The 13,143-nt window shown below is 40.5% G+C and overlaps 1 protein-coding gene across 11 annotated transcripts in view; it reads left to right on the top strand.

The window, feature by feature from the left end:
* The window catches only part of FMN1 (formin 1), a 432,271-nt gene that overhangs the window by 215,000 nt on the left and 204,128 nt on the right, over positions 1–13,143 (top strand). For all 11 annotated transcript variants that reach the window (XM_042942504.1, XM_042942497.1, XM_042942498.1 and 8 more), the window contains one exon: positions 11,664–12,430. In XM_042942504.1, coding sequence (XP_042798438.1) covers positions 11,664–12,430 — 767 coding nt within the window. The remainder of the gene's footprint in view (positions 1–11,663; positions 12,431–13,143) is intronic.

Genomic DNA, 13,143 nt, shown 5'->3' with positions numbered 1-13,143 from the left:
AGGGGCCTGCAGAGCAGATGAACCTCAGCCTTGGCTGTGCTTAATTGAATGCGGTGTCTGTGTGCTGCAGCACTATATTTACACGTAGAAGTGCAAGCCTGAATTTTAAAAAAGAAAGAAACCACTGTAGATTCATGCCTGTCCTAATCAGTGAAATTTGTCTTCAAAACACCCAAATAGACCCTGAAACATGTCAGGGAACACTTCGTCTTCCAGATTGCCAGAAGAACCAAAAAGAAAACACAAACAAAACCGAGTACCTTAGTATTAGATATGCTGTTAGTATTGAAAGGTATATGTTTTTGTATAACTATATGTATTTTTTAAAGTCACTGTTGTTTTTAGGTTAAATATCCTTTTAAAATAACATTACAACTAAGTGTTTGCAGAAGTGCTGATACCTTCGGGGATCCCTAGACACCTGGTTTGTAAGCCTCCTGATCTTTTTTGACCTGTTTATTTTACAGATGAAGAAAATAGCCAGAGATAAGAAGGAAATTCAAGGTCATAACAGCAGTCTTATGCTGAACTTAATCCAGGCACTGTGACCACTATTTTAGTGTTTTTTTCCATTACCTGACCCAGCCTCTCCAATTATAGTAGAAAATATTTCTCCTTGGGTCCATTACTTAGAGAATGAAGACGACTCTTAATTATGTGAGCTCTTTTCTGGCATCTCAACTTATATCTTGTATAATGAGTGTGCCTTTTGGCTGGGGTGAGCAATTTTTGGAAATTTAAGACCTTTCCCTTCCTAGCTTCCTTAGAGGACATGTCCTAGGCCAGAGCCCAGATCTTAATGAAAAACATGTAAACCCTCTTGTTTGTTTTCCTTGTCGATTGGCCTATAATTTTAAATCCATTCAATGGCAGATTTATCAAGTGACTAATCCCTAGGAAGACTTGAAGTGGCAAAGAGAAGGTGGTTGTGGCCTAGGTACACACCATTGGTCATTTATTCAAAATGTTAAGGTGGGAAGCCAAATACTTCCTTGCTCACTCATTGAAAATATATTTAGGGAGGTTAGTTATAAGTATTGGGACCTGGAGTGGTTTGTTCCTGGGTAGTAAAAGCAGCATGAACAATTTTGCTGGACAAATCAACAGATGTGGTCCTTGGTTTTCTTCGGTTCTCAAGGAAAACATGACATGTGATAATAATAATAATAATAATAATAATAATAATAATAATAATGTAAAATCCATACAGCTCAACTATCTTGAAAATTGTAAATAACTTACAGATCTCTTCTTAGCTAGAATGCAAGTTTCTCAAAATATGGATTGTCTCTTAATTATTGTCATTTCTATGACACTTTTCACAAGATCTGATACATTATAGATGCTCGTTAAAGCTTATTTGAATACCAGATGGTAGATCATCTCTTTGGTATAAGTGAGATAAGACTTATTGAGTCTCTCTGATTCATATAACACCACTACAAAGAGTAAGTTCATAAGTAGGAATCTATCACAATCACTCCCCTGAACCTCTTCTTGGTTCCAGAGAGCTAGGACTTTGGGGAAGATGTGGAAGCTTTTTCTAAATCGTAATCCCAGAGTTTATGCATAAGTGTCACCTTTACTGACAGTACCACACAGAACTCAAAAATAGCCCCTCCTCACTTGGCTCCCATTTATTAATGCTATTTAAGTGCCATAATACCACTTTGCACTTCAAGGAAAAAATACAGAGTTTGGGGGTATGTGAGGCAAATGTAATTGACTTTATGGTCACTTACACTTTACAGTTTCTCAAATAATATGATGGGACAGGTTAGCAATGGCCATACGATGGTGCCTCTTCAGAGACAGTGAATGAGTTGAGAAAGAAATAGTAACGTAATTGTTGTTATTACTTGAAGAATCTCAGTTTGTCACAGCATTGAGGACCAGGATTTACCTTCTGTTGCTGCTAAGCTCACATGTACTCTGCAATGGGTCATACATTAATTATTGGACTAGCTGTAGCTCCAGTGATGCTAATAATAATACAACATAAAACTCTAAGTTTTCTCTCTTAATAGAGGAGTTAGTGTGTTAGCTCATGGCCTAAAAATGTGCAGTCTTGGGTTTTTGCTCGTTAGGTTCAGAATTACTTTTTGTGAAAATGAAGTCTGAAAATCATTATCATGGATATCCCAAGGTATATTCATTCTGTGACTTACACTACCTTTAGTGATATTAATAACTTAGAAATAAAATGTTACCAGAATCCCCTGGGAGTAATGATATTTTTTTTTTCCCCCCCGTTTTATTCCACAAAAGCACTCTGGCTGCAATTTTGTTTTGTTTTGTTTTGTTTCCCTGGTAGGAACCTCAGTCCAGATTTTCAAAACTTTTTCTCTTTTATTTCCCTACTATTTCTTTAGATGATGATCCATAGTTGTAATAGATTATTTTTGAAGTACAGGTATATTCCTGAATACTCATAATAACTACCAGATTTCAAAAATAATGCACAACTTTATCTAAACTACCAAGTGAGCCACTGGTATGTTTTCAAACTACCGTAATGAGTCTGTTTGACCTCATGTGTACGTTTGCATTAATAATGAGAGTTGGGACTCTCTTTTTATGTGCCTTAGATATTTAGACATGGCTTAGATATAATATTGTGCTTTAAGTCTTTATCAAGCTTTCATGAGCAGAGCCGTAGTCTAGGAAGTTTTAAGATGAAGAGATATGATTAAGTATTGGGTGTGAAAATTATTAGCATTTTAGAACTAAAGGAAATCTTACTGATTAAGTATTTTAAACCTCTTATTTTAAATGAAGGTTACAGGAAGTAGAAGATTTGAAAGTAAAAGCAGCTAATGACTGAGATAACCAGGAGCAGAATCCAGATCTTGTGAACCTTGGCCAGTACTTTCCTCTCTACTTACCTAGGAATCAAAAACTCCAGATTTATTATTTACTCAGTGACTCCAGTTCTTTTCCCAAAGGATGGAGGACCAATATTTTAATATTTATTTATTTTTGAGAGACAGAGCTTGAGCGGGGGAGGGGCAGAGAGAGAAGGAGACATAGAATCTGAAGCAGGCTCCAGGCTCTGAGCCATCAGCACAGAGCCCGACGCGGGGCTCTAACCCATAAACTGAGAGATCATGACCTGAGCTGAAGTTGGATGCTTAACCTAGACTGAGCCACCCAGGCACCCCGTGGAGGGCCAATTTTTTTTAAAGAAAACATCTTTTATCAGAAATTATCTCTAGCTTTGTACTGGAATTCTAATTTCAGAATATTGAACAGGAAGGATTATTAATAACTGAGGATCTGGGATAAGGTGAAAAAAGCTCTGGAGCGAAACAGTGTGCATTTGAATCTATCTTGTTGGCAATTTACTTAAAGTCTCTGTGCCCCTCTTGTTGCAGTACCAGCCTTGACACAGGTTGTTGCCATGATTTCAGATGTAATATAATACAAATGCATTATAAGTCATAGATAGTATGTAATGGTGTTAGTCATTAATTAATGTAATGGACCGATTTCTTATAGCATACACGGAAGTAAATTCAAAATAGATTAAAGACCCAAATGTGAAACCCGTTAAAGAAAACACAGACAATAATTTCTTAGAGATTGGTCTTAGCATTTTTCTGGGTATATCTCCTCAGGCAAGAGGAACAAAAGCAAAAATGCACCATTGGGACTACACCTAAATAAACAGCTACTGCACAGTGAAAGAAACTATCAACAAAAAGAAAAGGCAGCCTCCTGAATTGGAGAAGATATTTGCAAATGATGTATACAATAAGGGGTTAACAGAAAAAATGTATAAAGAACTTAAACAGGGGTGCCCGGGTGGCTCAGTCGGTTAAGTATCCGACTCTTGGTTTTGGCTCAGGTCATGATCTAGCAGTTAATGACTTATAGCCTTGCATCGGGCTCCGTGCTGATGATACAGGGCCTGCTTGGGATTCTCTCTCTCTCTGCCTCTCCCCTGCTCATGCTCTCTGTCTCAAAAATAAATAAACTTTTTTTTTTTTTAAAAAGAGAACTTCTATAATAGAACACCAACCCCCCCCCCCCCAACCACCAAATAGTCTGACTTAATGGCAGAAGACCTGAATAGACATTTCTCCAAAGAAGACATACAGATGGCCAGCAGACACGTGAAAAGTTCCTTGACATCACTAGTCAGCAGGGAAATGCAAATCAATACCACAATAAAATATCACCTCACACCAGTCAGAATGACAAGGATCAAAAAAACAACAAATAACAAGTGTTCGTGAGGATGTGGAAAAAATTAAAAATAGAAATACCAGAAAGAACCCCCACTAACTTCAAAAGGTATATATGTTCCTATGTTTCTTGCAGCATTATTTATAATAGCCAAGATATGGAGGCAGCCCAAGTGTCTATCAATAGATGAATGGATAAAGAAGATGTGGGGTGTGTACGTGTATATACACACAGCCACAGAAAGAGAACTAGGTCTTGCCGTTTTTGACAACACGGATGGGCCTTGAGAGTATTATGCTACGTGAAATAAGTCTGCGAAAGACAAATACCATGTGATTTTACTTATGTGTAAAATCTGAAAAACAAAAAAACCCAAACCCATAAATACAGAGGACACACTGGTAGTTACCAGAGGGAAATGGTTTGGGGGGGATGGGTAAAATGGGTGAAGGGGAGTGGGAGGTACATGCCTCCAGTTATGGAATAAATAAGTCAGGTGAAAGGTATAGCACAGGGAATATAGTCAGTGGTATTGTAGTCAGCATTGTATGGTGACAGACGGTAGCTCTACACTTGTGGTGAGCATGACACAAGTAGTGTTGTTGGACCACCGTGTTGTACACCTGAAACTAACATTGTGTGTCAGCTATTCTTCAGTTTGAAACAACTGTTATGAAATACCGTTGTTTAGCTGCTATCAATTCGAAATGGCAAAATGGAAAGAGCATGAATTTTGGGCTGTCACCATTCCCAGGTGTGGGATCTTATAGAAGTTATTACATCCGCCAGAATGTCTGCCCTACAGAGTTGCAAGGATTAAATTAAGGCACCTTGCATGGTGTCTAGCTCACTTATTTTATGTTGGTTTCTTTTCCCTCACTCTCTTGACCGAACATCAGCATGGCAGATAGTTACTGGAGATAGCACCATTTTGACACGTGAATAATTTAACCTGGTGCTCTATAGCCTTTGCATGCGTTGGGTTTTACTCCCAAGTCAACCTAAGTGCTATTTTATCTTCTGATTGCTCTTTACTCTGTTTCCTGCCCACTTTCTTTATTTATTCCTCCTAGCAAGTTCTAATTACATTGATGTATCAGATGTGCCTCATATTTCTGAGTGTCCCTGAGATGGCCTCTTAGTTGTAACATGATGTGATTTATTTCTGATAACAACAACAAAAAATATATAGATAATAGTTAATTCAAACCAGCTCTTGTTAACTTTGGGGAATTTTATCAAGCCCAGTGCCGTTCTTTTTATTAATAGAGACTTGTTTTTATAGTAACAAGTGTACGTCCATCACACAGGGAATTATTGAAGTTTCTGTGCAGCCTTCAAAAACAAAACAGAAAAGCCACGATGCCCACATCCAAAGCCATAGAACCACTGTCTTCTCACCTTATGTGAGCACTCTGCAAGGCCTGAATTCCATCCCTTTGAGGTGCTTGATGTTCTCGAGCCCCATTTTCTTTCCTTCTGTCTGCTCAGACTGCACTTTTCTGGTGACGCTTCATTGTGCTTCTGTGCAGTCCCTGGGAATTGCCTAGCTTTCCCCAGCCTAGAATGTAGAATTTGGAAGAGTCCCTGGAAAAGGTTGACTTACTCAAGTTGTACAGCAGATAACCTGAATTTTGACTAGCGCTGGCAGCACCTCTGGGAGAGGTTGTTCGTAATAACAAAATGCTAACAGATGATTTTTCCACATTGCTTGGCACCATCACAATGTCTTTCATCAGCAGGCACTTTGCCGCGTTCTTTTTTGACAGACATGTTTGTGGGGACCAGACAAGCAAACGTCTCCTTCCGTTGCTTGGGTTTCAGTACAGTGTGTTCCTTCGATGGTATCTCTGAGCAGTGGTAATGTGAAGGATATTAAAAAATAATGAGGATTTGGTAGGGGAAGGAAGGACCAGCCCCTGAGGAGGCTGGGGGAGTTGCGTAGAGTCCAATCCCTAATCAGATTAAAATCACAAATGTGGTTCAATTCTACTGGATGGTTTATTATGTTTATGGAAATAGCCTTTATGCTTATTGTGAAAAGCACACTAATCTACGAGATTTTGAATCATTAAAATTAGATCAGTGTCAACTTTTAGAAATACCCAGACTTAAAAAACAAAAAACTAAAAACAAAACCCCTGAATGTTGTATTTGTATTTTGTAGGGGATACCAACTCTAAAATCTCATAGTTTGTGCTGTGCGTTGGACTGTCAGAGAGGAAGTGGCCACATGTGTCTCTCTTTAAAATTTTTTTTGAAGCAACAAGTCTAGTTGGGTGGGTAATAAAGAGGCACAAGGAAGTCTTAATATTTAAGACTAAAGAAATAATTCAATTCAATAAGCATTTATGGATCACTAACTAGCCAAGCAATGTGCAATGTTCTGGAAGTTCAAGCATGAATGAGGCATGGTCCCCAATTGCCTGGAGCTTTTAGATTTACAAAGAAGATAAACATAAATAACTAAAATGTCATGTGAACCTAGCAAGCTCTTTGGCAACAAAGTCAAAGAAAAATTTTTGTCAAGAAAGATCAAGAAAAGTTTAAGCCTTCAGCTGAACCGGACTGAATTTTCCTTTGGGATTTTCACTAGGTGAAAATGGAGAGAAAAGGTGTTTTAAGTAGTGCAGATAGCATGTGCAAAAGCATAAAACTGTGAGGGTTGAATGTATGCTTGAATCTGTAGGGGTGCAGCACAGGTAAAATATAGAGAAGTCTCTGGAAAAGTTAGCAAAAGCAAGGTTTTAGAGTCATGAGGTGTCATGGAAAGAATGTAGGATTATCTGCTGTGTAGAATAACTATTTTCAATATAGATAATGAAGGGGTATTCTCCTATGGGGACATATCAGAATCAGGAAGGGGCTTTTTCAAAGAACACGTGTTTTCCTTTGCAATTTTGAAATGACCCAAGGAAAAGTCGTTGCCAAAAAGAATGCGCTGATATTGTGGTATCATACTGTCTCAGCTGTGCTTGGAGCAGAGTACAGATTAAGGACAGTTGCTGTTGACTTCAATTCTGGATGCCCTTTCTAATCCCTCGGGGAGCTTTAAGGGTATGGGTGCAAGGGTACCATCTCAGATCTCTGATGATGCTTCTGCCCATCAGTGTTTTGTTTTTTTTTTTTTACAGAGTCGTCTAGGTGTTTCTTTTTCTTCTTCTTTTTTTTTTAAAGCTTGCTTATTTTTGAAGAGACAGAGTGAGCAGAGGAGGGGCAAAAAAGAGAAGGAGAGAGGGGATCCCAAGCAGGCTCCTTCCACCCTGCCAGCACAGAGCCCGATGTGGGGCTCGAACTCATGGACTGTGAGGTCATGGCCTGAGCTGAAATCAGGAGTCGGACACTTAACCAATTGAGCCACCCAGGCACCCCGAGAGTTCTCTTGGTGTTTCTAATGCAGAACAGGCTGAGAAGCACTACATTGGACAGATAAAAGTAGTTTCAGTAAGGAAAAGGATGATTAAAACAGAATGGTTTAATTGTGATTGCTCTCTTAAGGATTATGAATTTGAATCTTCCTTAGAGGGAGGGACATAGATACAGATTAATAGGCTATTGCAAGTGGGAAGAGGATGCAATTAAAAATGAAAGCAGTAGAATCAATCAAGTTATGAGTAAAGGAAGATGAATAAAACATGGATGGCCTCTGGTAGATAGAGCTTGGGGAAGACTGGAAAGATGTCAAACCTCAGCACCTGTCTGCTTTCAAATGATATACTGGGACGAAGGCAGAAAAACAGCAGATTTTTTTAGCAGGGAACATCAGGGAGAGGGAAACCCTTAGTGCTTCATATGTCCTGAGGATCATTTAGCTAAGAATAAATAGAAGTTTTATAACGATTTTGTCTCCTGTGTACAAGCATCCTATTTAATGTGAAAGTAAAGGAGCCTGAAAAAGAAACTCACCAGGGCTCAAAAACATTGTGTTCCCTTGACCCAGCCTCATCTGTAGTTTTGGCTGTAAGGAACTGGGTTTGACAGTTCATAAAGATTCCCAGGGATCTTAGGCAAACGTTGTCCAGGAAGGAGTACATGATTATTCTATAGAAAGTTCTACTGTCTGTGTTTGATTCACCAAACCACTAGCAAATCACTGGCTGTAGATAAAGGTGAGGAAATAGCACATGGTTTCCACGTGCAAAGAAGAAGTAGAGTGGAAAACAGAGTTAAAACCTAGCTTTGCCGAAGACTCGATGCATAGTATGTGTGGACTTGAGATACTTCCCTTGTAATAGAGCCAGGCACACCTTGAAATAATTGGTAGGATATGGACGGATAGAGAATGAATGAGGTACTTAGTACTTAATCATTTTGAATTGCTGTGCCATGCTAAGTTCCTGAGTATCAGAAGTTCAGGGAAGGGTGCCTGGGTGTCTCAGTCAATTAAGGGTTCAACTCTTGGTTTCAGCTCAGGTCACAATCTGAAGGTTTGTGAGATTGAGCCCCTTATTAGGCTATGTGCTGACAGCATGGAGCCTGCTTGGGATTCTCTCTTTCCCTCTCTCTTTCTGCCCCTTCCACTCCCTCTCTCCCCCCTCCTTTATCTCTCTCAAAATATATAAAAGAAAAAGAAAAAAAAAGTTCAGGGAAGCGGGGAGAATTTCAAGGTACAGGCAGTCAACTTTAACAATGCAGCCTAGAGGGGAGGATCACTGAAACGTGCTGACCAAATGTAATGCTCAAATCACAGGGTTTCAGTAAGTTGGGGGTCAGGAAGTCAGGAGCCAAATGTAATTGGATGAAAGGGGAATGGATGAGAAAATATATCGAGAGAGTTGTGGCTCTTTTCTGCCAAAATTCTGCTGTGAAGAGGAGACGGTGAGAAAGAAAGGGCAACAGCTAGAAGGGATTAAAGGAACTATCTTCATTTTTGCTTTAGATGGATAAAGCATGCTGCCGGGAGCCTGCTGAGAGGGGAAAGCAAGGTGGTGTAGCCTCTGGAATCTGTCAGGCATGAAAGAGACAATAATGTAGCAAACTTATGTGGCACCTTCTATGCTCCAAACACTCCTCTACGGGCTGTTTTATATACATTAACTCATCTTCTTCTCAACTGCCTTATGAGGTAGAATCTGTTAGTATCCCTATTTTACTTATGAGAAAACTGAGGTCCAGAGAGGTTAAATAACCTGCCCAATTTGTGCTCTCCCCACTGCACTAAGCATGTGTGTTACAGAACCACCAAAACAATACATAGGCACATACATCAGCCTCAGCCGTCTCTGGGATCATTGGTTAAGAGGGTGGAAGGGAGCAAGGTGATTGCTGTTGGATGGAAGGGACCAAGGTGATTGCTGCAGACACAGCTCAGTCACGTGATAAAAGGAAAGTTTCTCTGCGGAACATGTCTTTGCAACTTGTTTCTATTATTAAGAAGTTGAAGACTGAGTAAAATGATTGGCTCATCAATGTCATTTGACTCTCAACCTTCTTGGAAGGTTAGTTGGGAACAACCACCAAGAGTTAGTGTGATGTGGCAGAACTGAACTAGTCGCTATAATGAAGTTGAAATGTTGGTAAGCGGTTCCGTGGAACTCAGGGCTGGGATGTATTAGAGGTGGGCAGGGGAGGGAGAGGGCAATGGCGACAGGTAGGATGTTGAAACAGATTATTTTGATCACATCGTTGAATGAAACTTGAAATTACTTTCAGGTATTTGATAGCACAACTCCTGAAATTTTGGGCAAACTTTTGTATTTGTAGTACCTTGTTTATTTAGACTTGCTTAAGCTTTTCCTGGTTTTGCTCCCATCACTCCACAAAAGTGGCCTTATTTGGAAATTTTGAAGAATGACTATAAATCTGTTGGTCTTTTATTCTAATATTGTCATTAGCAGCAGTACCTAATAGTAACATTTATTCAAATGTTCTATAGCTTTCTCAAAACCCTAGAGATGACTCACAATCCTCCTCATTTGGGGAAACTCAGGCTTGAAGACACAAAGTTCCCTGCCTGAGGTCACAAAGCTAACAAGTGGCTGAGCTGGGATGCAGACCAGGTAGTACGAATCCAGAGCTCAGGCGCCTAGCCCCCTGTGCTGTACAAGAAATAGACAGTGTCTGGATTTCAGCAGTTTGTTGAGAGTTGCATCAGGCTGCCATGTCCACATGTGAGAAAACCAACTTTAGAAAAACCTTGCCTCTAGTTCTACTGACCATGGTTATTTGGGGGTTGGTTCGTGAGGGAAACGAGCTAGTAAAAATATAGTTAAAAGGTATCTTAATGTGGAGAATCTTCATATGTCTTTACCTTCCCTGATGAGGTCATTAAACATATTTCTTTACCTTTTCCATGCAAAAGGGATCTATGCTTGTGTACAGTTTGGTGTTCGACATATCTGTGGGCTGAAATTACAGTGGAGAGGGTTTTGTTAGGCCATAAGGAAGGTCCATAGGATAATGACCGGATAGAACCATCACAGTGGTTTTTACCTACCCATCTCGTCAATATTATGTGCTTGTCACGTCAGCTGCTGGGATACAGAGATGGGGGGCAGATCCATCTCGTGGAGTTTATAATCCGATGAGAAAGGCAGACATTAACTAAGTTCACCAGAAATATTTAATTACTGTAAAACTGGATTCTGGAAACCCTAATAACATCATAAATTTAAGTGCTTCCCCTTTAACCATAATAGGCTAAATGACTTTGAAGGCTGGAAAACAGACGAGCTGATGACCGAGAGCTTGCCAGCTCTGTGCTACTAAGTGTAAAACCACAGACTCGAGGCGCTGAAGTAACTGAAAAGATAACGGTTAAACAGCTGAGGGTCTTATAAAATGCAGTTTAAAATGTTGGTATGTAGAAGGGAAAAATAGCAAATCTTAGTATTCTCATTTTCTGTACATTTGTATAGCTTATTTATTACTATATTATGAAAGATTATGAAACAGACACAGATACTGATCAGAGACAGCTTTGATATGGAAACTTCTAAAAAATACACATGTGTTACAGCTTCTTCTCACACCTTTTGTTTCTGCTGTGTTGGCCCAGAAATGGCATAGAAGAGGTGTTCTAAGGGAGACTATGACTTAGAGACTATGTGTCTCTAAGGTACACAGCCAGAAGGAGCTCTCTTTTTTTCTTACAGTGTTGTTTTTCCAAACTAAAAATAATCAAAGATATATTCAAGCATGTTCAAATCTTTACGGAGTTTGTTTTGCCTTTGATATTAAAAATGGGTGAAAGTTCTTAGGGGATAGTTTTACTTTAAGCCTTAATCCATGGCAGTTATTCCCATGAGATCAGATTGGCTGCAATTACGCTTCTACTCCAACTATCTAAGTCTTTGGAGAATTCATAAAGGGAAATTTATACCCTGTTGGATTCTGAAGAGAATGTCTCTGTGTTTCCCTGTGTTGATGTGGCCTGGGCTATGGTGGCACAGGGATGGTACTGAATATTTTTTTTATTTCTGCTATATTTGATTTTTCTAAAATCTTTACTTTCTTTCCCATTCATATCTCTACAGGCTCAGTTTGAACTTCAGGCATTTCATATCCGCGGGGAGCATGCAGTGGTTACAGCAAGGCTAGAAGAAACCATTGAAAATCTCAAACATGAGATAGAACACCGGTGGCGAGGAGGATGTGAGGAGATGAGAGACGCGTGTGTCTCCACCGATGACGACCACCCTCCAAAGACCTACAGAAATGTGTGCATCCAGACAGACAGAGAGACTTTCCTTAAACCCTGCGAAGGTGAAGGCAAGACCATCAGAAGTAACCAGATAATACCCAAAAAGCTGAATATCTCCTCTTTAAGCCAGCTGTCTCCCCCAAATGACAACAAAGACGTCCATGTACCACTTCAGTCTGTGGAAGGCATCTCACCACCTCAGCCAAAGGCATCGCCTCCCCCTCCCGCCCCACCCCTTCCAGCAGCCATCCCTCCCCCTCCTCCTCCCCCCCTCCCTCCCGGACTTGCAGCGTTGCCACCTGTACCTCCACCCCCACCTGTAAGTGCCGGACCTCCTCCACCCCCACCGCCTCCTCTGCCTCCAAGTGCCGGACCTCCTCCCCCTCCCCCTCCACCACCACTTCCCAACTCCCCTGCTCTGCCCAACAGTGGGGGGCCTCCTCCTGCTCCAACACCCCCAGGACTTGCACCCCCACCTCCTCCTGGACTCTTCTTTGGAGTTGGCCCTTCTTCTAGCCAATGTCCTCGGAAGCCAGCCATTGAGCCGAGTTGCCCCATGAAGCCTTTATACTGGACTAGAATCCAAATAAGTGATAAAAGGTAAGCCCATCCCCTGGCCCATTCTCAGCTTGTGAATTCCCAGGATTTTGCACGAGTGACATTTTATCCTTACCAGTTGGATATCTGTGTACTGTATTCCATTCTCAAATGTGGTTTGTAGTGAATACCTTGGATTAACAAGGTTGCAGTGTTTGAGGGGGAGAATGTCTGTCTCCACCAGGTCTTATCTGTGTTCTCTACAGACTGATGCTGGGAGAAACAGTGCGTGCAATTTCAGATCCTTCTGTAAGATAAAGCTTCCATTTGACAGACTCTTCTTAGAGAAGAGCTCTGGTGTAAGTTAGAGCCTTCTCCAACATCCCTACAACTAGCCAGTAATCATAAAGACACTGAGCCTGAACCTATACTGCAGGTTCACTGAAGATGTTTAGAATATCTGTCTTGTCTTTAGATGGTATCAGCAACCTTATGATCTGGATATTTAACAGGTACGTGTAATTTTTCAGGTTTTATTAGAAGAACCAGACACAACTGAGTCATTAGCTCTTTAGGTCAGAAGGGCATCCTAAAATATAAAACCTCTGCTTGAACTCTCATCCCCCTAACTGCCAAATGCCCTCCCATCTTCTACCTTGTTGCCCTTCAGAGAAAGTGCCAGTGTGACAAATCTTGCATTTGTATAGCTTGTTAAGCTGGGTTCTGTAAGGCAGCAAGACAGGTTGCTTGGAAACTTCCATATGAACATATTTGGA

Source organism: Panthera leo, chromosome B3 (assembly GCF_018350215.1).
Source record: "Panthera leo isolate Ple1 chromosome B3, P.leo_Ple1_pat1.1, whole genome shotgun sequence".
In the NCBI taxonomy this organism is placed as follows: Eukaryota; Metazoa; Chordata; class Mammalia; order Carnivora; family Felidae; genus Panthera; species Panthera leo.
The sequence above is the reverse complement of the archived record's forward strand: the minus strand, read 5'-3'. Positions and strand labels throughout refer to the sequence as shown.